The sequence below is a fragment of the Balaenoptera borealis genome (genome assembly GCF_965194805.1).
Source record: "Balaenoptera borealis genome assembly, chromosome: 10".
Taxonomy (NCBI): Eukaryota; Metazoa; Chordata; class Mammalia; order Artiodactyla; family Balaenopteridae; genus Balaenoptera; species Balaenoptera borealis.
The window spans coordinates 104,048,671-104,075,636 of record NC_138874.1 but is presented as its reverse complement, the minus strand read 5'-3'; the positions used below and the strand labels follow the sequence as shown (position 1 = coordinate 104,075,636).

Sequence of the window (26,966 nt, the reverse complement as noted above, 5' to 3'; positions counted from 1 at the left end):
TAAAATTTTAAAAAATATGTTTGGAGTAAAATGTGAGGGAATGAAAACTAGCAAGCAAGAAGAGACTTTCGAAAACTGCTAAGCAGATTTGAAAAGAACCAAACAGAACTTTTAAAAATGAAAAAAATATGTGTTGAGAGATATCTAGTGGCTAGGGTAGACAGCAGATTATATACTACTGAACAAAGAAGTAGCGAACTGTAACAAGGCTCTGAAGAAATAAACCAGAAGAAACACAGAGGGAGGAGATGGAAAACACTAAACTGAGAGATTAAGAGATTTTGAAGGTAGAATGAGAAGATCTGACATCCATCTAATCAGAATCTTAGGAGAACACAGAAAATGGAGGAGAGTAAAACTCAAAGGGATAATAACTGAGAACTTTTAGTAGTAAACAAAGACTTTGAATCCTCAGACCTAGAAAACACAAAATCTTCCAAGAAGGATAAATACAAATAAATTTATGCTTAGGAAAATCATGGTAAAACTGCAGAACACCAAAGACAAAGAGATTTTAAAAGTCATTGGTAAGAAAAGCTAGATTTGCTACAAAAGGATGACAATTATACTGTCAGAAGATTTCTCAGCTGCAACAATGGAAGCCAAAAGCCAGAACAATTTTCATATAAACAAAATGTTTGAGTATGGCACTCCTACTGCAAAGAAACTGGATGCTTGATAATGTGTATTTCCAAAACATTTCTTAGACTGCAAGCAATGGGGATGCTCCAAGGCTTCAGTGAAACTGAAGAGGCAGGCAGGGAGACACAAGCTAAGAGTTTATTCTCAGAAGACATGTGCCAAAGCGATTTCTAAAGATAAATAATAGGAAGATGGAAACATTTCAGAAGGAAGCTCTGAATGCAAAGAACAGTGAGCGAAGAAAATAGTGACTATAAAGGAAAATTTAAACACATATCGATCAGGTAAAACAGCAACAATAATAATGTTTAATTCAAGGGGTGACAAAACTCATAGAACTACAAATAAGATAACTGTGACATATAAGATGAAAACAAGATGTAAATTGTTTTTAGGACCTTTTATTGTTTGGGAAGAGCTCATTATTTTCAGACTGAAACTATGCCTGCTAAAATTTTAAGAGTAATCACCAAAAGAGGAGAAAGAGTGTATAATATGAATATCAGTTGAGGAGAAAAGGAAAGATTGATTTTTAAAAATCTTCAATTCAAGAGAAGGCCAGCAAAGAAGGAAAAGTAATTAAAAATTCAGGATAAATCGAAAGCAAAAGTAATGTCTGAAAATATTACTAAACCAGTTTGATTAGTAGAAAAAAATAGAGAAAATATAACATTTTAATAGCAATATCCAGAAGGGAAATATCTGTAACAGAAAATTACAAACATTTAATAGATGTGATTTATAAATAAGAAGCAAAAAATGTTCCAATAGAAGGATGAAGAAATATACTGAATAAGCTATGAATCATTTCCAAATTTTCTGTGACTAATATAGAATTTCTTGTGTAATCAGATTACTATCAGTAAATGCTATTAAATAGAAGAGGACATGGGAATAATAGCCAATAAAATGAACTAGGAGAAATACAGATGGTTAAAGACAATATGAAAATATTTGATTTTGCTAATAATAAGAAATCTGAAAGAGAATATAACATTTCATATTTCAAATTACCAAAATTGTTTTTTAAATGCTTTAAAAATCATTTTTGACAAAGATGCAGGAAAACAGGAATTCTCATTCTTTGTTAAAGGTAGTTTAAAAAAGAACATTTCTGGAAAGTAAGTAAGCAATATATCTCAAGATCCATGAAAGGTCATAATTTTTGATCTAGCAGTTTACCTTTTATAGGTTAGGATCAAGAGTTATGTACAAACATTAATTAAAGCCTTATTTATAATAGTGTGAAATTAGAATCAAACTAATTGAAAATAAAACAGCCAAATAAATTATGTTATACTACAAAACAACATGGCATTTTAAAATCAAACTTAGAAGTGCAAAATGTTCTTATTATACTACTTGGTGAGAAAAACAGAATGCAAAATCACATATAGAATATACTTTCAATTCTGTAAAAATACATATATGCAAGAGGAAAATATTGCAGGAAGGAAATAAAAGTTCTGGCAATAGATATTTATGAATGGAATACTTTAATTTTGATTATTTCTGCATTTTTTTCTACAATGAGGATTTATTATTTTTATAATCAGAACACTGATAATAAATGTTAATAAAATAATTAAAATATCAAGTATCACAAGACAGCTATAAATCTCTGAAAAATAAGAAACCCAGGAAATCCTCAGTCCAACCATTGAAACTACTGTCCATGAAGATGCCAGGCCAGGAATGAAATGCCAGAGGGGCCACTGGCTGTACCCATCAGCAGAGAACTGGGCTCACGCTGCTCTGGGAGCAAAGCCAACAATGCTCTTAACATGAGAGATGCTCACTGCGTCTGGCCTTGATTTAAACAATGTGCCCGTCACCTTTTTTCTTACGTAGTGTACTAGGCTGAACTGTCGCAATTACTCACGACTGTACGAGCATCTACATAAATGTTAGGTAATTCTATGCTTATAAATAGCTTTACAAGAAAAAATATTCCAGAGATACGTTGGGGCCTAAAATGTATTCTCAATTTGAACTAAAATCAGAGTATTTAAGAATGCTGTGAAAAAGAAATTTCTTGGGCCAATCTGAGATACAAACCCTGCTCTTACTCTACTGGTGACTAAACTGTGATCTTCACCAAGGGTCTTAAGCTCACAGAGCCTCAGTTTCTTCAATAGTAAATAGAACAAACAAAATCTGCTTCGGGTTTTATAAGATTGACCTAGGTTCACATGAGATTGAGACAGTATATGTAAATAAATTTTGAAAAATAGTATCTTAAACTCAATTTAAGCACTTCACTTGTTCCCATGACCTACGAAGCTCAAGTTCAAGCTTGGCATATAAATCCTCTTCTCTATTGTTTGGAAAGCACTCTCTAGTGCATACTTGGTGAACACCTAAGCACTAATTTTGTAGAATATAACCCAATGGTCATCTACATTTTCAAACATTGAAATGTGGATAAATTAATTATGATGAGTAAAAAGGTTAACAGGGCAGTCCAGAATATGTACAATATGCATAAGAGTTTTTGTTCCCTAAAACAGAAATGATGATTGAAAACATTCATGTTAAATACCTGGCAAAATTTCAAGCCCCCAAATATGCAGTCAATATAAGGGTCTAAAACTTAAGGGAAAAAACCTTCACATTTTATATTTTCACCCTATTGTTGGTTTTATTTTTTCCTGTTAAAAAAAAGCCATGCATGCTATTACAGAAAGGACAATACAGATATGCAAAAAGAATAGCCCATATATACTACCCACCTAGATACAACTATTATTAAGAATTTATTAGACCAGATCCTTTTCAATGTTTATCAAAAATTAGATCACAATGTATATACCGTTTTGTAAAATATAATAAATTAACTAACAAATCCTTTAGTTTTGGCCATTAAAGTGGTTTCCAGTTTTTCAATATTAGAGGTAGAAGAATAATTGGTTAAAAAAATTAAAAATAAAAATAGAAACAAAGAATAATATCCCAGCAAAAACTGTCAATGACAATTGAGGACTCATATCAGTTTATAAAACTGCCAACTCCCTCCCTCCTTCCTTCCTACCACTACTCTTCCCCCAAATAACCATGAACAGGGAATGTACATTCTTAACAACATCATCATTTCAACCTAAGGGGCTATAAATTAACTTGTTTGTGATCAAACTGTATGCTATACTTTTCATGTGACACCAGATCTAACAAGCTTAGTCAATCTAAGTCACTTAAGGGGCTCTAGGTTCTTGTACCTCATTTTCTCATGGTTTCTATCAGTTACCTAGGAAAAGCATATATTTTGTTGTTTGAGAGGGTATACTAAGTGAGAATGTGACTATTCCTCTCAATGAGTAAGTACAACAGCCTCAGAAGTTTTAGAGCTATTACAATGCCAGTTAAAGAGAGAAAATCCTGTCTTATTTTCTATTTGGATTTTACAAACACAAAGTCTCTAGAAAGGTTTTCAAAATGAGAACGTTATACTCATAATGACTTTAAAAGCAAAGTCCAGAATCTGACCACTTCTCATCTCTTTTACTGCTATGACCTTGGTCTCGCCTCTCGCCACCATTATATCCCTTGCCTGGATTCCTACAGTAGCCTTGGAACAAGTTTCTCTCCCTCTATTCTTGCCCTAGTAGCAGAAACTTTGGGTTGATTTACACTCCTCCCCCACCGCCACCAGTTACCACGTCAGTTTTCCGCTAACTTCCAATGCCAAAGCCTTAATTTCTTTGCCTGAGGGCTTCCTCTGGCCTTCTGGGAAGTGGCCCTCAACCAGTGATTGGAGGGAGGTGAGGAATTGTCCTGGTGTCTGTAGTCTGACGTGCATTTTACCCTGACTCCCAGAGTTTCCCCGATGGGATTAAGCCCTAGTTGTCCATAGTGGTACTGACTGCTCTCCATTCCCTTTCTCATGGCTCCATGTCCCTACCAGCATATTCTTCAAATGATTCTTCCTTGTCTTGCTGTCTGCTTCTCAGGAAACTATACAATATCACCTTTCAAACTATTCTCAACCCAAAAGGCAGAGTGATCTTTCTAGAAACAGATTATGTCAGTCCTCTCTCAAAAGCCTGCAATTGGTTCTCTCCCTTTCACTTAGGATTGAATGTCAAGATCCTTACAAAGGTCTACAAGGCCCTATATCATCTGCCTCCTCCTGCACCTGCCCCCACCCTATGCTTGCTGTTTCATGAACTTGCCCAGCATCCCCACCTTAGGGCCCCTGCTCTAGCAATTGCCTTAGCCTGGAACACTTTTCCCTAGGAATCTGCTGCCTGTTTAACTCCTTCACCTCTTTCAAGCCTTGCTCAACTCTCATCTTCTCAATGAGGTCACCCTGACCACCACCCTATTCAATACAGCACACTCTCCCCACCTCCACAAAGCACTCCCAAAACCCTTATCCTGCTTTATTTTTTCCTGTTCCATTGTACTTACCACCTCCTAACATATTAAATAACTTACTTTCTTGTTAGAATATAAACTCCATGAGGACAGGGTTCTTTGTTGTGTTCCCTGATGTTTCTCAAGTGCTTATTAGAACAGTGCCTGACGTATATGGAGCATTCCATAAAAATCTGTTAAACAATTACCATAAATTATCATGCTTTTACTTGGCGGAAGAAAACTGATAAATATATACTATATGGGTCACAAGGTCACCACAAAAATAACCCCCTTTTTTTTTCCCCCTTTTTTTTTTCTGCCGTGCTGTGCAGTATGCGGGACCTTAGTTCATTGACCAGGGATAGAGCCCAATGCCCCTTGCAGTGGAAGCATGGAGTCTTAACCACTGGACCTCCAGTGAAGTCCTAAAAATAACCCTCTTTTAAAAATAAGTTTAAAGCCAACTAATAAATTGTGTTTATATATAAATTTACATTCTAAGTGCATTTATTAAATTTTAATAATGTATTTTGTCACTATAATTTAGAAAAATACAATGATTCAGATATTTTAACGGATAATTTAGGGGGGGATTATTCATACTATATATATATTTTTTTTACTCACAAAGAGTTTTACACCTAGGGTTTATACAAAGTTCTTGTGAAGACTGAATACTCCTCATTCATTAAAAAATATAATTAGCTTATACATAAAATTTTCAGGAACACATCTACTTCATAGAACAGGACATTTTGGTGTATAGTACCATTACCTACAGATGTATCAAAGGTAATTAATTTCATATTATACCTTACATTCTCCCTCTGACTGTACAGATTTGGAACTCAGAGTGGCACATGAGTCCAATTTAATTTAAAAGGAATCCATTCCTTAAATTACCACATTATGAATACTCAATGAATATTTACAGAATAGTAATAGCCAGCTTACTTATGGCTTTGTGTTGAATTTAATCACTGAATTTTAAGAAAAACCCAGCAGAGGGACTTTACAATTACTTTGATTTTCTAGGTTTAAATAAAGTCCTTAATGTTATTTCAGGATAGGCCCAGGCTTCAGAATTTGCTGTGTAAGCAGATCAATAAACCACATCATACTAAGTTATGTATATAAAAAAGAGCAATTTGGACCAGCTTCCAGTGTACTGTGACAATGGAAAATAAATCTCACATATAAATGTATATGTACACATATGTATGTGTATATACAGCAGATAGATAACTTCTACTTAGTAGTAATTATTACAAAATGCTTAGAAAAGGAGAAAACAAAATATAATTTTAAACTTTATGCTTCTACCTCTATTATTTTCTAAAGTATGTCAAAGAAAGAAATTAGCATTAGCTGCTGATATTTACTTCTGATGTTTAATTTTTACAGGAAGAAGTAAACAATTTAAGATCTAAAAACAATCTACTGAACAACAGTATTTTCAACCTGAATTCAAAAAAAATTTCTAAGTTGTCAATTTACTTGAGATTATTAGACATGTGAATATAGGGAACTTTAAATATCAGAGATCATAATTATTTATCAAGATGAAGGAAACCTGGTACTGAACTTAGGGTTTTGAGGATGGAGGATAAAGGCACTCAATTAACAAAACTACCACCTTAATAAAGTGAATGTTAAAATACTATATGTTCTCCTAAATTGATCTACAGATTCAACACAATCCCTATCAAAGTACTAACAGGCTTCTTTGCAGAAACTGACAAACTTATCCTAAAAGTCATGTGAAAATTCAAAGGACCCAGAAGAGCCAAACAATCTTCAAAAAGAAGAAAGTTGGAGGACTTACATTTTCTAATCCCAAAACTTACTACGAAACTATAGTAATCAAAATAGTGTTGTACTGTCATATGATAGACCTATAGATTAATGGAGTAGTATTGAGATTACAGAAATAAATTCTCACTTTTATGATCAATTGATTTTCAATGAAGATTCCCAAGATCATTCAATGGAGAAAGAAAGTCTTTTCAACAAGGAATGAAAAATTACCATATTACCCAGAAATTCCATTCTTCGTTACATACCCAAAAGAAACAAAACTTGTACACAAATATTCATAGTAGCATTTTTCAAAATATCCAAAAAGTAGAAACAACTCAGATGTCCATTAACTGATGAGTGCAAAAACAAAATATGCTATATCGATAAAATCGAATATTATTTGGCAATAAAAAGGAATGAAGTACTGATACATGCCACAACATGGATGAAACTTGAAACTATAATGCTAAGTAAAAGAAGCTAGTCACAAAAGACTATGTATTGCATGATTCCATTTATATGAAGTGGAATGAAAATATACTAGAGGAAAACTCATAAGGACAAAAAGTACATTAGGGCTAAGAGAGAGGCTTGGGGAAAAAGGGAGCGGGTGGTGACTGCTAAAGGGAATGGGGTTTCTTTTCGAGATGAATTCAATTTTTGAAAATGTTCTAAAATTGATTTCTGGTGATGGTTACACAACTGTATATATACTAAAACCCATCAAATTTTACAATTTAAGTGGGTGAATTGTATGGTATATGAATTACATTTTAATAAAGCTGTTTCCAAAAAACCAACAAGACTATACATTTGATAAGTAGAACCTGATCCCCAGATAAAAAGGGCTTTCTAAATGGGAGTATGCAGGTACGTATTTTTCTTCTTTGAGGTTTTGAATTTAAGTTTTAGAAAACAAGTGATACAAAAGAAATAGAGGCACACCAGTTATTCATATAACTGAATAATAATAAAAGAGAAAATAATAATACCAACATTAACATAAAGCTTTATGGAGTACAAAGCACTTGCACATACGGTCCTGCAGCCAAAAAATGACAAGCCAGAATGAGTCACTTGTCCCTCCCCTGAGTTCAAACATAGAGATAACGTATAAGAAATCAGAAGGTTGATGACTCTCAGGACACACTCAGAGGTTAATACAAAGTCTTGAAGAAATACTAGGAAAGACTGAAAGTGATTGGGACTCTTGCAGGGAGTAAATGGTGACCTGTATTAGAAGAGGACTGGAGTCCCCGTTGTCCTGGGTGGACTGATGTCTACCCTGCCTGCTGTGGGGCAGAAAAGCATCAGAACCAGGCCAGTGCCAGCCCAAGGCTGCAAACTAATGACAGAGGAGTTCTAGAGCTCTGCTAGGGCGAGGGATCCTACAGCCACACTAGCAGGAGGCTGGGCAACTCCTAAGCATTCACTTCTCCCCACTTCAACTGCTGACCTGGCAATTATACCAGAGGGAGGCTACCCTCTGATAATAATGCTTGGGAAAGAAGTACTAGATAGAAAGTTCTCTGCAGTGAAAGGGACACCCGTGGCAAATGAGCGGTAGTGCTTGAGCCTAGATTATTCATTATGAGCAGCTTCCTCACCTCCAACCTCTAAATTACCTATAAGAGCACTATCTAGAGTCAAGGATATTATGCCTATTTTTAAGTAGATCTTAATGACAAAATACCTGTTAATAGAATAACATAAGAGTGAAAAAAAGACTGTAAGCACCATGAAAGAAATAGAAAAATGAAACGGTCTACACTAAAGGATGGCAAATATGAAACAATATTTAAATTAAATATAATAAATGGTTTCAGAAAAGTAAGGGAGGGTATTAGAAATATGAATCATAAACAAGCAGTTATGAAGAAAAATCACTTGCAAGTATTAACAACAAAATATTTAATTGTTGAAATGAAGTCAATGAATGGGTTAAACAGCAGAAAAGATACAATCTAAGAAAAAAAATTGTATACTGGAATACCAGGTTGAGGAGTGTTCCCAGAGGCATCAGGAAGAGATTAAAAAAGTGGAAATAATAAGAGAAAAGCTATGAAATATAGATGGTAAAAGAAGTATCAAGAGTATCTAATAGGAATTCCAGAAGGAGAGAGAATAGAGTAATAAATATTTAAAGAAATAGTAAAAAAGATTAGCCGGAACTATACAAAGTTACAGGTCTGCAGATTTAAAGGGTACATAGAGTGCCAAATAGGATCATATTTACATATCAGAGAGAAATTTAAGAACCCTGAAAAACAAGAGAAAATTCTGAAAGATTCCAAAAAGAAAATGGAGCTCATTAGTAAGGGACAAAGAATCAAACTGACACCAGACTTGAGACAATGAAGTAATATCTTTAAAGTTTTGAAGACAACTTTGAAACAAAAATTTGTATCTAATTAAACTATTATTTACATGTGAGGACAAAATCAATATATTGGTATATAGGTATTTAAGGTCTCAAATACATAAAGTTTCTCTTTGAAGAAAATATTTTGAGGATTTACTTTAGTGACAAGTGAAAGAAATGCATGAGCAAGCAACTAGACACAAAAAGTAAAGGAGGGTAAAGGTGGTTCATCGTTATTTAAATATGCTGTGATGGAGAAAAAGTGCACCTATAATATCTGGGTCAAAAATTCCAGGCAGTATTAACGCAGGGTGGGAGAAACAGAGAGAGCTGAAAGCATGCTAAAGTAATAACTGTGTTTGAGATGGGCAGGGCAGGAATTTGTATTAATAAGCTTTAGACACCGATAGGGAAAAATAGTCATTTCTATGAATCTTGGTAAGTAAGGGATAACTACCAGAAACATAGGAATAGAGTATTTAATACTCAGTTTAGTAGAAGAAAATCAATTTATCCAAAAGAAGCTGTGAAAAAGAACCAAAAAGAAGCAAGGCCAATAACACCAACAACGACCAACACACACACACACACACACACACACACACACACACACACACACACACACCAGAGTAGCTAAAATGAGCCTTGGTAGACCAGCAATTATTGTCAACGTAAACAGATTAAATTTACCAATCAAAAGACAGAAACACAGAGTGACCGGGAAAATAAAATAAAAAGCTAACAGTCTTTTCTACAAGGGATAGGTGTAAAACAGAAGGGTACAGAGAAGTTGGGAATAAAGGAATAAAAGAAGGACTACCAGGCAAATATGGGGGAAAAGAAAGTAGAGGTAGAACTTTTTAAACTCTACAAAATAAATTTAAGGTTAAAAAAAACCTGAGAATACTTTCTTGACCACTATTAAGCAGCAACTGACTAGCTATGATGGTACATAGTTATTACATTTGTTTCTTAAGTTTATGAGTTTTCTAGTTCTTTTGATTATTCCTTTTCTACCTTGGCCTACGTACGGTTTATATTCGTTTGTCTCTTGCCACTTGAGTTTTAGCAGCATTTGAGAATGTTTTAAACAAGTGAGGAGAAAAAGGAAGTTAGATTCAAACAGTTCAGGTTTTCTATTTGTTAAAGGTTTGTACTAAAGTTATTTGAAACTAAGGGCCAAAATGAAATCAGAGCACTTACTGTAAAATTAGAAATTAGAGCACTTCTCCCTAAGTAATGGAAGATATACCCATAAATTTTCTAATGTTCTAAGCTTCCATGGCAACCTGTGATCTAGAGTAGTAAAAAATCAAGTACACAAAAGCTACTAATAAAAAAATTTCATAGAGAAATGCCCTCTAAAATCTGGTCCTTTGTATAGCATCCATGAGGTCTGACTTTATTATTTTCAGAATGACCAAAAATTCTATGGACAAAATCAATTATATCTGTATCCGGTATTTGGAGGAGTCTGTTTTTATATTCCTTGCTTTCCTCAAAGAAAAGCAAAGTCTAAAAATAGCAACATGAAGTTAATCACAAAAGGGTACTTTTTAAAAAGCGAATAAAATATTTCAATTATATAGTATTTTTTAATCTTCCTGCTTAAACATCTTACCACATATGAAATATAAATTAAAAAGGTAAGCATACAATAAAATTACTATGTCTCAAAATGCTTTGATTAGACGTTAATCACAATCTGTGGATTTTTCCTCTTTGGGGGTTATTATTTTCAGAAATTTCATGCATTACTTCAGGATTCTAATATCACATTTACTTGCACATAATCATTTCTCTTTCACCATACTCTATTTCTGCATTTGCAATAAAAGCATATACTAATACAGCCATCATATAAAAATATTCACTATATTCTACAATTCTCAATGTTCAAGAAGTGAAACTATGTAATTAAAATACAACTCATCTCCACCCACCTTTTATAGCCAACTTTGTTAATAAAGAATGATGTAAATTGTTAACTGAGGGGCACTGAGCACTCCAAGGACTAAATACAGACACTATGTTTCTTCCATCATACCTATATCTTGAATTCCTTCAGCTCCTATTTATCAGGGAAGGGCTGCCAGGTGAGCAGTCTGTCACTCCTGCCTAGACTAATAGGTTCTCCAGTGGCTTTTGTTACAGCTCATGTCATCCTATTAAAACTATGTGCCTTGAAAATGGCATAACATATGTAGCTGAATCTTGTCAAGTCTAGATAATCAGACTCTGTTTGGCTTCACCAGATGCAGCTTAGAGAAGTAATATACATATGCAAATCACAGCGGTCCCCTTTCAGCACCACTGTTCCTACCTCTAATGACCCTCGCAGAAAGTCTGTTTGTTCAGCTCCCACTTCCAGGGCTACATCAACAGAAGCAAAGGGACGGCTGGCCATCTGCTGTCGTTCTCGAAGCAGTTGCTGGAGGGGGTTAAAAATCACTTGTTTTAAAACATGTTAAATTCAACAATATCTAGTTCCATTTTGAACAAAATGGCATTCAAAATTGAGAAGTCATCTAATACACATACTCATATCTAGATCATTAAAAATGAAAATTATTTTCTCCCCATGGCCTGGGTTATATTTCCATAGAGGCTTTAAATGTATGGTGCCTCCAAAGAACATTTCCCTTGACCTCCATCCCACAAGCCTAATGAAATGTACTCAAAAGCACTTTGAAAACTTCAGATGAGAGCTGCTACTTAAGTAAAAAGTGCTATTATGATGATGGCTATACCAAGTTTTCCCACTCAGAGTAACTCATGCTTTTGTCTTAGCTGAAAGCAAGTGACAGTAAAAATGTTTAAGAAAAGATAATCAAAAGTCGTCAAAATGCATTAATAGAGATTAAAGGAACATATACCTGCCAAGACTAAGCCTTGTAAGTCATCAAGATCCCCTGTCAATTACAGGAATTGTTATTGTCAGTGTTTTCAACTTTATTCAAAGCCTCTGTTCATTATTTAAATGAGGAATGATTAGTAGGTTGCAAAACATGTGTGCCAGGGCTTCTAAAACATTTCCGGATATTTGTTTCTTTCTATTTGTGTCTCTTCTGGGCTTTGCTCAAACTAAAACCAATAAACCAGCAAGTCCCAACCAAGTACCCAGCTAATTTATATTTCTGCCTCTCCTTGTAATTATAATACTCATTAAGTCATGATAAGAAAAAATTGATGACCAGCACTAGATATTGCAAATCTTGCCCTTCTCATTCTGCACAGCTAATAAAATTATTATTAAATATTAAAAGTGGATGAGCAATGCAATTAAATACTCCTTCAAATGAGAAGAAAATCATATCATTGAAGAAAGGCAAAATCCTTGAACACAATGAATGGCTTCATTATTCACACAGATTTTTAAAGATTCACTGGAAGTAACTTAAAACATTAACAACTGGTCTCTGAATGTAAATGTATGTAGCACTGTGATGCATCATTCATAAATTCTCTTTCAGATGATGAAGGAACAAAAGCCAACGCTTGATGGCAGTTTATTATTTAACATTTTTATTTTAACGCCTGTGACACAGCAGTAACAGTGTTCATGTAATGAGCATCTAAAATATAATTTAAGGCCTTGCTTTTATTATTAAAGAGAGAACATCTACTTGCTAATACGGGACAGAAATATTACAACTATTACTCAGTAGTAGTTTAAATTCTTAAATTATATGTACTTTTAGGAGTAATGAAGACATACTAAAAACATATTCAGAGTAAAAAGTAAATGTGATTTAAACAACCGAATTATTCAATTTAATATAAACTCAGATTTGTACTATTAAAAATACAGCTGCTGGCAAACAGAATCTTGTTTGTGTCTCTCTCAATAGGAGTGGCCAATTGATCTGAATACCGTGTCTATGCAAAATGCAAACATAATGTTACTCCAAATACCAAGGGATGCTAAGTGTAGAAGACACAATGCTCTTTTTATCTGGTAAAAACATAAACACACACACATACAAATATACAAACTGCCTTTGTTACCGTAATATAAAAATTCCCTTGAGAAAACTGTAAATTCTAGTCTGGATTTTAACATGATTTTCTAACATCTGTATTAAAGTTTCTTCATTTGTACTAGTTTTCCTTAGCTTATAAATGGCATCTCATATAATTGATTTTTTTAAAAAAATGAACACTTTCTCTTTCCTCATCTTACCTTTTCCCTACACCTAAAAGTAAAAGGTCTACAAAATATAATTAATGAATACTCAATACCACAAATTGTAATATAAGTCTACAAATATTCTACAGTCACTATCTTTGATAAAGAATAGATTCCTCTAGAAAATAATGTATTATTGTGACCCCCACCACTCATAATAAAGAAAAATCAGTGACTGATACTTTTATTCATTTAAAAAAATGTACTATAGGATAGAAAGGCATTTTAAAAGATTCCAGTTTGTCTTCTGAGCTTTGAGTTTTCATCACTTTTTAAGAATTGAATGCTTATTACAGTACTCTTTGTAAAGAAGAAAAATGTTGTTCTTGTCCAGGACCATAACACTGTAGTTTGTAAAATAAGACATGGCAAAATAAAAATAATAAGAGCACAAGATAGTGTGCAGTAAAGGATACAAACAGGGAATTAGCCAAATGAATTCATTCCGGGTCACTTAGCAGAGGTCTAGTTCGAGGACTTTGGCTGACATTCTGACTTTGGGAAACTAATGCAAATGTTCTGACTGGGAAACTTAGGGAGGGTAAGTAATTTTATCCAAAAACACTCTTGCTTTGATATGATGGCCCTAAAATAATAAAATGGAACAAGTGAGATTCTCTTTGCTACTAAGTCCCTGGCTCTTAGCCATATCCTTAACAATTGTCCTTTCTCTTGCCAGTTAACATCTACATGCATTACTTCCTGAATTTTGCCCCGTCTATGTCAGAACAAAAGAGATTTAAACTATATGCTTACAACTTAAATTCTTCAAAATTTAGTGGAAATATTGACAGGCAAAATACGTAGACTCTGGAATTAGGACCTGTGTTTGAATATCAGTTTTTCCACTCTGTAGCTGTTTGACCTTAACCAAATTATTTAGACCTCTCAGCGCCTCAAATATTCTCATCGCAAAGTTGGGCTATTAATAGTGCCTACACCTAGACCTCAGAGGACTTGTTTTGAATCCCAGCTTCTCCACCCATTACCTATTGTACCATCATCAAATTCCGTAGACTTTTCTAAGGCTTTTTTTTCCTCTCTATAAAACGGGAATAGCAATAATATCAGAAGATTGGGACTAACAAGATAATGCACTTGCACTGCTCAACACAGAATCTAGCACATTGTGAGAACTCAGTAACGGTTCATTGGTACAATTATTATGTTAAATTTCAAGCACTAATTTTGTCTTTAAAGATGGCACGTTAATTACCACAGGCCCATTTTCTTCAGCACTAGTGACACATTTTGCTCTATTAGTCTCCCTTTTAACAAATGTTGCAAATTTATGAGACAGTTGGAAAATGTCATGATTGTGGTAAAATGAATTTAGATTTGGAACTGCTTTCTGCCATTTGTGACTAAGAATGATAAAAACTCAACCTAAAACTTATGGGGAAATATAGAGTACTTCCTTAAGAACTTCCAAAAATTGATTAACTTACTTTGTGATTGTGATTTTTATATAAAATGAAGTTTGACATTTTATATATAGATAAGAAGCCATATAACAGATGATTTATTTTATAACTAGCCTGCAGTTGCCAATTTTTCAGGAGAAAGAAAAGGCCAAAAGAACAAATTGATCATAATACAACAGATTATAATCATGTTGCCATAAACATTGTTGTGCAGAACATTTTAAAACTATGGATGTTCTTAGTGTCATGTTTGTTATCTATAATAATTGTTTTATTATTCAAAATCTCTTACAAAACAAACCATGAAATTGAAAATAATATGAAAATCCATGCTTAAATTTGGCAACCGGGAACAGTCATTGATTCTATCAAATGTATATATGAAATTCTTCCATGCAATACTACTACTTCGAATATCGTATCATTCCCCAAAAGTTCATATTAATCACCTTTCCAACCACTGCGAAGGCTACAACTCTAATGGATTTCGGATAATAATCCTTAAAAACACGCACACTAAAGAAAACAGTAACTACCTCTGTTTCCAGTTGTCTTCCTATGTCTTTCCTCCTGTGTCCAGGTTCTATCTGTCCTCCCCCCACACCTCCAAATGTCCTTCTACTCCATCCAAGTTTGAAGTGATCATCTCACCTACAAATTATTTATGATATTAGTGTGGCACTATCTCTTTAAATCTTCATGCTTTTTTGAAATCTTTAAGGCAAAAATCCACTTTTTATTTGTTTTTTTATTCCCCACAGCACTTAGTTTGTAGTCAAGAGTATTTGATGAATGAACAATGAATGACTGACTTAAAGTACAGAAATCTGTATCATCTGAATGTGATTGAAGGCAAGTTTTGATAAAACTTATTTTAATTGTGAAAAAACCTTTAAAAATATATGTCCTCTGATATTCTAGAATTTATGTCTTATGCTCAAATCTAACTGGATATTCATTTTTTTAGAATGGGCAATTTTGTGGACCTAAGAAATCACTATCAGGTTTTTTATTTCTCTTCATCCACTTTATTGCAATACTGTAAATATTATGAAGAAAACTGCCATAAACTCATCATAATGCATTCATATTTTAATAGCAATTATTCCTAAGATTTTTGAAAGGTATAAAAGGAGAAATCAAAATGATTTAGTCATTATTCCTGAGCTAACATAATAAAATTAACAAGGAGTTTGAATTAGTGATTAAGTAACATTTCATGAGACTATTTCTATTATTAACACAAACACATTTAACATAGAGGAATATAAGTAAAAAACCAACTTTGGGTTTTTGGTGGTAGGATGGTGTGAGGAAATAAAGAGAAGTGGCAACATCTCTTTGCATCAGTGAATTAGGAAAGCATGATATTCTATCATTTTATAACTAAATCTGCAAGGCACAAGCTTACTCAGTTTTTCTTCATTGTTTGAAAGCAAAGTGTCCTCAATTGTCAAACGGCCACAGCAGATTTTCAAGGCAGGTTGTTCAGGTATGCAAGGATGTTGTTTGAGCAGTAATGTGTCAAAAACAAAACCTACCTTTCCTCTCATCGAGCCTGATACCAGACAGAGGAAGAAAAGAGGAATAATGGAAAATTTTTCTAAATCTTCCAAAATATAAAGTACTATATTCCCTCTAAATGCTAAGAGATTATAACAGTATAAAACCTACTCATGTCCACCAGAAGGCAGACAGCAGAAGCAGGAAGAACTACAATCCTGCAGCCTGTGGAACAAAAACCACATTCACAGAAAGATAGAAAAGATGAAAAGGCAGAGGGCTATGTACCAGATGAAGGAACAAGACAAAACCCCAGAAAAACAACTAAATGGAGTGGAAATAGGCAACCTTCCAGAAAAAGAATTCAGAATAATGATAGTGAAGATGATACAGGACCTCAGAAAAAGAATGGAGGCAAAGATCGAGAAGATGCAAGAAATGTTTAACAAAGACCTAGAAGAATTAAAGAACAAACACCTAGAAGAATTAAAGAACAAACAAACAGAGATGAACAATACAATAACTGAAATGAAAAATTCACTAGAAGGAATCAATAGCAGAATAACTGAGGCAGAAGAATGGATAAGTGACCTGGGAGACAGAATGGTGGAATTCACTGCCGCAGAGCAGAATAAAGAAAAAAGAATGAAAAGCAATGAAGACAGCCTAAGAGACCTCTGGGACGACATTAAACGTAACAACATTCGCATTATAGGGGTCCCAGAAGGAGAAGAGAGAGAGAAAGGACCCGAGAGAATATTTGAAGAGATTATAGGTGAAAACTTCCCTAACATGGGAAAGGAAATAGCCACGCAAGTCCAGGAAGCACATAGAGTCCCAGGCAGGATAAACCCAAGAAGAAACACACCAAGACACATACTAATCAAATTGACAAAAATTAAAGACAAAGAAAAATTATTGAAAGCAACAAGGGAAAAACGACAAATAACACACAAGGGAACTCCCATAAGGTTAACAGCTGATTTCTCAGCAGAAACTCTACAAGCCAGAAGGGAGTGGCATGATATATTTAAAGTGATGAAAGGGAAGAACCTACAACCAAGATTACTCTACCCAGCAAGGATCTCATTCAGATTCGATGGAGAAATCAAAAGCTTTACAGACAAGCAAAAGCTAAGAGAAATCAGCACCACCAAACCAGCTCTAAAACAAATGCTAAAGGAACTTCTCTAAGTGGGAAACATGAGAGAAGAAAAGGACCTACAAAAATAAACCCATAACAATTAAGAAAATGGTCATAGGAACATACATATCGATAATTACCTTAAACGTGAATGGATTAAATGCTCCAACCAAAAGACACAGGCTTGCTGAATGGATACAAAAACAAGACCCATATATATGCTGTCTACAAGAGACCCACTTCAGACCTAGGGACACATACAGACTGAAAGTGAGGGGATGGAAAAAGATATTCCATGCAAATGGAAATCAAAAGAAAGCTGGAGTAGCAATACTCATATCAGATTAAATAGACTTTAAAATAAAGAATGTTACAAGAGACAAGGAAGGACACTACATAATGATCAAGGGATCAATCCGAGAAGAAGATATAACAATTATAAATATATATGCACCCAACACAGGAGCACCTCAATACATAAGGCAACTGCTAACAGCTCTAAAAGAGGAAATTGACAGTAACAAAATAATAGTGGGGGACTTTAACACCTCACTTACACCAATGGACAGATCATCCAAACAGAAAATTAATAAGGGAACACAAGCTTTAAATGACACAATAGACCAGATAGATTTAATTGATATTTATAGGACATTCCATCCAAAAACAGCAGATGACACTTTCTTCTCCAGTGCTCATGAAACATTTTCCAGGATAGATCATATCTTGGGTCACAAATCGAGCCTTGGTAAATTTAAGAAAATTGAAATCGTATCAAGTATCTTTTCTGACCACAATGCTATGAGACTAGATATCAATCACAGGAAAAAATCTGTAAAAAATACAAACACATGGAGGCTAAACAATACACTACTAAATAACCAAGAGATCACTGAAGAAATCAAAGAGGAAATAAAAAAATACCTAGAAACAAATGATAATGAAAACACGACAACCCAAAACCTATGGGATGCAGCAAAAGCAGTTCTAAGAGGGAAGTTTATAGCAATACAAGCCTACCTCAAGAAACAAGAAAAATTTCAAATAAACAATCTAACCTTACACCTAAAGGAACTAGAGAAAGAAGAACAAACAAAACCCAAAGTTAGCAGAAGGAAAGAAATCACAAAAATCAGAGCAGAAATAAATGAAATAGAAACAAAGAAAACAATAGCAAAGATCAATAAAACTAAAAGCTGGTTCTTTGAAAAGACAAAATTGATAAACCATTAGCCAGACTCATCAAGAAAAAGAGGGAGAGGACTCAAATCAATAAAATCAGAAATGAAAAAGGAGAAGTTACAACAGACACCACAGAAATACAAAGCATCCTAAGAGAGTACTACAAGCTACTCTATGCCAATAAAATGGACAACCTGGAAGAAATGGACAAATTCTTCGAAAGGTATAACCTTCCAAGACAGAACCAGGAAGAAATAGCAAATATAAACAGACCAATCACAAGTAATAAAATTGAAACTGTGATTAAAAATCTTCCAACAAACAAAAGTCCAGGACCAGATGGCTTCACAGGTGAATTCTATCAAACATTTAGGGAAGAGCTAACACCCATCCTTCTCAAACTCTTCCCAAAAATTGCAGAGGAAGGCACACTCCCGAACTCATTCTATGAGGCCACCATCAACCTGATACCAAAACCAGACAAAGATACTACAAAAAAAGAATATTACAGACCTATATCACTGATGAATATAGATTCAAAAATTCTCAACAAAATACTAGCAAACAGAATCCAGCAACACATTAAAAGGATCATACACCATGATCAAGTGGCATTTATCCCAGGGATGCAAGGATTCTTCAATATATGCAAATCAATCAATGTAATACACCATAGTAACCAATTGAAAAATGAAAACTATATGATCATCTCAATAGATGCAGAAAAAGCTTTTGACAAAATTCAAGACCTACTTATGATAAAAACTCTCCAGAAAGTTGGCATAGAGGGATCCTACCGCAACATAATAAAGGCCATATACGAGAAACCCACAGCAAACATCATTTTTGATGGTGAAAAACTGAAAGCATGTCCTCTAAGATCAGGAACAAGACAAGGATGTCCACTCTCGCCACTATTATTCAACATAGTTTTGGAAGTCCTAGCCACAGCAATCAGAGAAGAAAAAGAAATAAAAGGCATACAAATTGGAAAAGAAGAAGTTAAACTGTCACTGTTTGCAGATAACATGATACTATACATAGAGAATCCTAAAGATGCAACTACTAGAGCTAATCAATGAATCTGGTAAAGTTGCAGGATACAAAATTAATGCACAGAAATCTCTTGCTTTCCTATACACTAATGATGAAGAATCTGGAAGAGAAATTAAGGAAACACTCCCATTTACCATTGCAACAAAAAGAATAAAATACCTAGGAATAAACCTGCCTAGGGAGACAAAAGACCTGTATGCAGAAAACTATAAGACACTGATGAAAGAAATTAAAGATGATACAAACAGATGGAGAGATATACCATGTTCTTGGATTGGAAGACCCAATATTGTGAAAATGACTATACTACCCAAAGCAATCTACAGATTCAATTCAATCCCTATCAAATTACCAATGGCATTTTTTACAGAACTAGAACAAAATATCTTAACATTTGTATGGAGACACAAAAGACCCCGAATAGCCAAAGCAGTCTTGAGAAAGAAAAACGGAGCTGGAGGAATCAGGCTCCCAGACTTCAGACTATACTACAAAGCTAAAGTAATCAAGACAGTATGGTACTGGCACAAAAACAGAAATATAGATCAATGGAACAGGATAGAAAGCCCAGAGATAAACCCATGCACCTATGGTCAACTAATCTATGACAAAGGAGGCAAAGATATACAACGGAGAAAAGACAGTCCCTTCAATAAGTGGTGCTGGGAAAACTGGACAGCTACATATAAAAGAATGAAATTAGGACACTCCCTAACACCATACACAAAAATAAACTGAAAATGGATTAGAGACCTAAATATAAGACTGGACACTATAAAACTCTTAGAGGAAAACATAGGAAGAACACTCTTTGACATAAATCACAGCAAGATCTTTTCTGATCCACCTCCTAGAGTAATGGAAATAAAAACAAAAATAAACAAATGGGACCTAATGAAACTTCAAAGCTTTTGCACAGCAAAGGAAACCGTAAACAAGACAAAAAGACAACCCTCAGAATGGGAGAAGATATTTGCAAACGAATCAACGGACAAAGGATTAATCTCCAAAATATATAAACAGCTCATGCAGCTCAATATCAAAAAACCCAAATAACCCAATCAAAGAATGGGCAGAAGACCTAAGTAGACATTTCTCCAAAGAAGACCTACAGATGGCCAAGAAGTACATGAAAAGCTGCTCAACATCACTAATTATTAGAGAAATGCAAATCAGAACTACAATGAGGTATCACCTCACACCAGTTAGAATGGGCATCACCAGAAAATCTACAAACAAATGCTGGATAGGGTGTGGAGAAAAGGGAACCCTCTTGCACTGTTGGTGGGAATATAAATTGATACAGCCACTATGGAGAACAGTATGGAGGGTCCTTAAAAAACTAAAAATAGAATTATCTTATGACCCAGCAATCCCACTACTGGGCCTATACCCAGAGAAAAGCATAATTCAAAAAGACACATGCACCCCAATGTTCATTGCAGCACTATTTACAATAGCCAGGACATGGAAGCAACCTAAATGCCCATTGGCAGCCGAATGGATAAAGAAGATGTGGCACATATATACAATGGAATATTACTCAGCCATAAAAAGGAACGAAATTGGGTCATTTGTAGATACGTGGATGGATCTAGAGACTGTCATACAGAGTGAAGTAAGTCAGAAAGAGAAAAACAAATATCGTTTATTAACACATATATGTGAAACCTAGAAAAATGGTACAGATGAACTGGTTTGCAGGGCAGAAATTGAGACACAGATGTAGAGAACAAACGTATGGACACCAAGGGGGGAAAGCGGCAGGGGGGTGGGGGGGGTGGTGTGATGAATTGGGCGATTGGGATTGACATGTATACACTGATGTGTATAAAATGGATAACTAATAAGAACCTGCTGTATAAAAAAATAAATAAAATTTAAAAAAAAACCCATACTCATGTCAATGTATGTGTGAAAGTGTATATATGAATATTCTTAAAATTATATATAATTCAAAGTAACTCAAACTCAAATTAAAACTAAAAATCTTATATAATAGGCCAAGATAAGGATTAAATAATGCCAGCAAATGAAGGTCTTTGTTGTCATTTGGATAACACTGAGCATATTACTGATATGACTAAGACATAGCCTTCACAGATTCTTAGATCCGGAAGGGACTTATAGATCCTCTAGGCCAGAGATTCTTCAACCTGTAGATCACAGACCTATAAAGAGTAAACAGACGAGCACTAGAAAAATCTATGAATCTGGCACTAATGATACTTTTCTTCAAAACAAATTTTTTTTTCAATTTCAGTGGATTCAGTAATTTAACTTAGTACTGCCTTTAGAAGCTAATTGGTCCTCATTCAGAACCAAAATGTGACTCCACTATTAAATTCTTTTAACAAAAAAATCTATCAGCATATATTCATGCTTAAAAATAAAAAGGAATTGAGTAAATTCTAAAAGCAAGCAAGGCTATTTTAGAATTCCCTCCACATCCCTATTTGCTACATAAGAACTTGAAAATTATCTTAAAGGCAGAATGGTTTTGAAGCTCAAACATATATTTCTAAAGTTTCCTTTTATTTCTTCCCTTTGTCTAGCTCAGTGTTTCTCAAACTTTGGGGTTTATGCAGTTGTATGTGCAACGTCACCTATACCCTAGACTGAATTATTTTGTGTCTACAAGATATCAGCCTTTGATACTGATATTAGATCATAATGTAAAATATGTAAAATAAGTCTCAGGGAACTCTAAAAATTGTTAATATTATCAAGAGGAGAGTGGCACAAACCATATGGCCAAACAGTATCACCACCATTTGCATACAATAAGGTCTTAAAAGCTTTCTACTGACAGGAATTAAGGAAGATATATCCAACTTATAAGTATGGGCATTTTAAGTATGGGCTGTCTTTGTTTAGGTTAATTTAGGCAATGTCAAAGAAAAGAAAGTATGACAGATCTTCCTTATCCTCATGTATTCATGGTTATGCATTATTAACTGAACATCATGGAAGCCAAAACCATACTTCTTACATGGCATAAGTCTTCCCAGTTCACGTTTGAAGCCAAGAAAATGGAAAGAACATCTGGCAACTGTCTATACCTATCAATCACTATAAGTCTTCATGGAAAGTAGGTTTAATTTTAAAAGGATGGAACTTTGCAAGATCTGAATTTTTCTTAATACAAAAAGCTGTATCTTGCAGCATCCTACAAGGTTGCTTATCAATAAGTTAAGCTTCCTATCTTTGGATAGATCTTGGTCAAACCACTTTGGAGATATCAAGCTGGTTTGTGATATGTAGCAAACAAAGAAAAGTAAAACAATATCCCTACCAAATTACCACATCCACTCCAGAAATTGCTAACATTTGCCAACATTTCTCTTAATATTTTTAAGTAAATTAAGAAAGAATGCACTTAATGCACAGTTTTAGCATTTCCCTTTAGTCTAAATGAATTACTAACATGTCCCAGCATAGTCAATTACTGGTTTTCATCAACTGTGTGCCTGTTGACTGCATTAATGGAGAATTTCATCTTGTGAACATTTTTTCAAAAGAAAATCATTTGTATCTTAATAATAGTAAATAGTTGATTTTCCATGCAAAACTTTGATTTTACAAATGATATACTTGTGTATACTTGTTTTTATCTTGTATTTGGCAACATATTTAATTCACTAATGAGAAAACAAGCATGACTGTTACATAATGTGGTACATCTCTTCATGCATTAGCAATAAGAAAACAATTCTCAGTCAAGTGTTACTGTCCTGTCAAGAAATTTAACTAAGGAACAGAAGCAGATGCTGAAATTCTTCTTTACTTGGCATTCCAAACAGTGAATCTTGAAGAGTTTAGACCAAAATTCTATGCAGATTTTTCATTCCTTCTTTTCTCTTCCCTTCCCTCCTCTCCCCTTCCCTTTCTTTCACTCTAAATAAATAAACAAATAAATTCCTATTCTTAGAAAAATTCAATAGGGAGTTCTTGACTTACTTAGTGCCTAAGTTTGGCTGTGATCATTCATTCATTGGAAAAATTTTTACTGAGCTCCTACTGTGCTCCAGACACTTTTCTAGGAATGAATATATGAGGTGACTCTTGTTTCTATTTAGCAAGCATTTCCATGCTATTAAAAAAATATCAGGGACTCTTCTGGACCATCTACCAGGAGACTGGAGGTAGACAACTGGGGGAACATTCTGATTTGGAGGAATTATTTAAGTAGCCTGGATTTGAAAGCAACAAATCCTTATCTATTTCTTAGTGGGCTAAAACCTGAAGATATGTAAAAATATTGGAAAAATTTTTGAAGGTTACTTCAGGCGATTTTAAAATTAAAATTTGGATTCTTAATTCTTTCTTTGTTGACAGAGATGGCATCACGGATTTAGACTTTGCCAAAGATGATCTCACTTCTGGATGAAAGAAATCATGCAGAATGGATTCATCTAGAAGAGTCAAAAATTCAGTTATTGCTTGATACACGACCATCCTTTCTAACGAGCAATGGAAAATTCAACAGAGCTTTGTGCTGCAGTATTTTGTTTTGTTTGCACTTTTTGACATTAAAACAAAAAGTCAAAGAATGAAATGCTTATTGACAATTTTAAAGATTACTCTGGGCACTTAAAAGCCTAATTAACAGCATATAGAAGTCTTGTTTGTTCAACATATACATACATAAAAAAATGAACAAATTAAAGAAAAAAATCACTACAGAAAACATATAAGGGTTGGGAGAAAGAGAGATAGTGGAGAAAGAAAGTGCTTTAGATAGGGGGATTACAGAAGGTCTCCTAGGAAATGATGTTTGACCTGAAACCTTGAATATTCAGTCAGAGTAGGTATGCTTTCTCAAAACTCAGTTTAACACAGAAAAGTGTATTTCTTGCTCACACAAAATTTTCTATAGGTCCAGGTAACTTCCCATCTGGTAACTCAGCAATATAGACTGCTCCAGTCTTGAGGCTCTACCATTTCAACTCAGAGATTCCTTAAGTGTAAAGGCAGAAAAGAGACTAGTGAATCCTGCATGGACTTTTCAATGTCTCACACCAGAAGTGATGTATATCATTTTCCATAAATAGTCACAGAACCCACCCTAACTAAACAGAGACCACAAAATGTAGGGGGAAAAGTGGAATATTAGGTGAATGGAACAAGAACAAATAAAGCCAGAAAAGAATATTTCAGGCAGAGGGACGAGCAAGTGCAAAGTTCTGGAGTTCCTCAGACTTATAAGTCTGAGCTTAGTGTTCAAGAAAAAGAAAGAGGGCTGAGTTTTATTAAGCAAGGTGGCAAGGAGCAGATGTTCAAAGGATAATTTTGGCTTTATCAAGGTTAAGAGAAATTGAAATAACACATATATATCATCAGGCATAATAGGATCCAAATAAATCAGATTCATTATTTTTTTTAAACACAATTTCTCTTTGTATTGCTCTGAGTCCATTCTTATGGTATTAGAAGTAGCTTGGAACAAACAGGCAAAAGTAATAGGCTTTACCATCCTCAAATAAAGTTATTTAAGATATAACCAGAAAACAGCAACAGCAGTTAATCTCAAATACAATGAAACTAGCTCTCCCAATAAGTATCAAAAGGTCAATTTTGTATGTAACCTTCTTTAATACAAAAGGCCAGGTGGTTGTAATTTATCTGAGCAAATCAAAATGAGCAAAGGATGAGTACTGAAAAGGTCATTTAAAAGCTAGATCTGCAGAATGGATGTTTAATACATATTACTCCTCAAAGAGCAAAAATGGGAAGCTAAATAATTTCAAATTTTGAACTTGCACTTAAAAAATTTTCTCACATAGAATATCCCCATAGTCATATTGTTGAATATATTATTTCCCCAAGTTAGAGGCCTAAGTTGAAAGAGAAATACTTATCCTACTCTCGTGAAGAAGAGCAAATGAATGACTTTGACATCCAAGAGGTGCACAGTATGATCAAATCAGCCTTGCCCGGTGGAAATATAAAAGCAGCTGATTACAATAGAAATGACACATCGACTCTTGCTTGTGTGCCAGTAATTTATGACTGGAGGCTCTTGTTACAATAAAGCTCAGAGCAATCCTTCAGTAGCTTTTTCCCCCCCTTAAGAATTAATTTAGTAAAGAAAGATTTTTTTCTCCCTGATTCTGGGAATCAATACAAAGCTCAAGATTCAATTCTCAACCCCAACATGCTTGCTTCTAGGTTAAGAAATTTTAAGTGCAACAGAATCCAGTTAGCTTTTTCATTTAGTGTATAAGGAGTTCATGTTGAACATTTAAGTAGTTTGTGACAATAATTTTGAAGTTTTTCAAGAGGTACTTAAATCTTCCTGGAGACATAAATGACTCAAACACTGGCATTTTCCTCTTAATCATTATTTTTAAAATATTTTTTTCCTTTAAGGAAAATGTGATTATTTTGCTATTAGCTAATGGAGTCATTTTCAGTTCCATATTGAGAAACTCTAAAAATGGTTCTTTTGTAATATATTTCTTTGTGAAATAAGACATCTACTTACTATAATTTTTTAAGTCTCTATTGGAAGATACCTATGATGCTCAATGACTAATCAGTGTGATATATTAATATGCAGTATTATTTGTTTTCAATTTTCTGTGAAAGTACATATGATAGAAATATTTTTTAAAAACTAATTTCAATCATTTGAATTTTTTAAATGCAAAGGGCAGTTTGATGCAGCATAGATGACTCACGACTGGTATAAACTGGCTTTCCTACGCATGTGGAATGGTGTGTTAAACCACAAATATCAGAATGTAAGAAAATCAGTGGTCATAACAGATTCATTGGAATAACTCATTATCAGAGCTGGAAGGAATCCTAAATGTTACCTGGTCCAAATTTCCCATTAAAGCGGGATCAAAAGTGCTATGACTTTTCTGACGGATGGTTATCTAGCACCCTCGAATATATCTAGCAAAGAACCACTTTTTATCCAGATGATATTTTTTCCCCAAAGCTTTATAACATTAGAAAGTTCATTATACTGAACAAAAAATTTATATTCTTGGGATCTTTTGGGACCATTAAATATACTTCTAATCTCATTTACTAAAATTCCTTTAAATACATATTATATATTTGAAACTTTTCTCACATATTCAAATAAACAATTCCAATATTGTAAATTTTTCATTATTTATGCAACAGACACTTAAGGAATACTCCAATGTTCTGGGAAGAGGGTCAGGCTCTTGTGTTTAAGAAATATGAAACATAGTCCTGTCCTCAAGGAGTTTACCCATAGTCTCATAAATAGGAAAAACTTTCTCATGTAACGTGGTTTTCAACATTTAGTTTTTCAACGCCCTTCTTAAA

At 34.1% G+C, this 26,966-nt stretch overlaps 1 protein-coding gene across 5 annotated transcripts in view; it reads right to left on the bottom strand.

Moving 5' to 3' along the window:
- Positions 1 to 26,966, bottom strand: part of ATRNL1 (attractin like 1) — a 705,133-nt gene that overhangs the window by 231,330 nt on the left and 446,837 nt on the right. For all 5 annotated transcript variants that reach the window (XR_014249113.1, XM_082407777.1, XM_082407776.1 and 2 more), the window contains one exon: positions 11,484 to 11,591. Coding sequence is in view for 4 of the 5 variants with exons in the window: in XM_082407777.1 (XP_082263903.1) it covers positions 11,484 to 11,591 (108 nt within the window). In the remaining variant the exon portion in view is untranslated. The remainder of the gene's footprint in view (positions 1 to 11,483; positions 11,592 to 26,966) is intronic.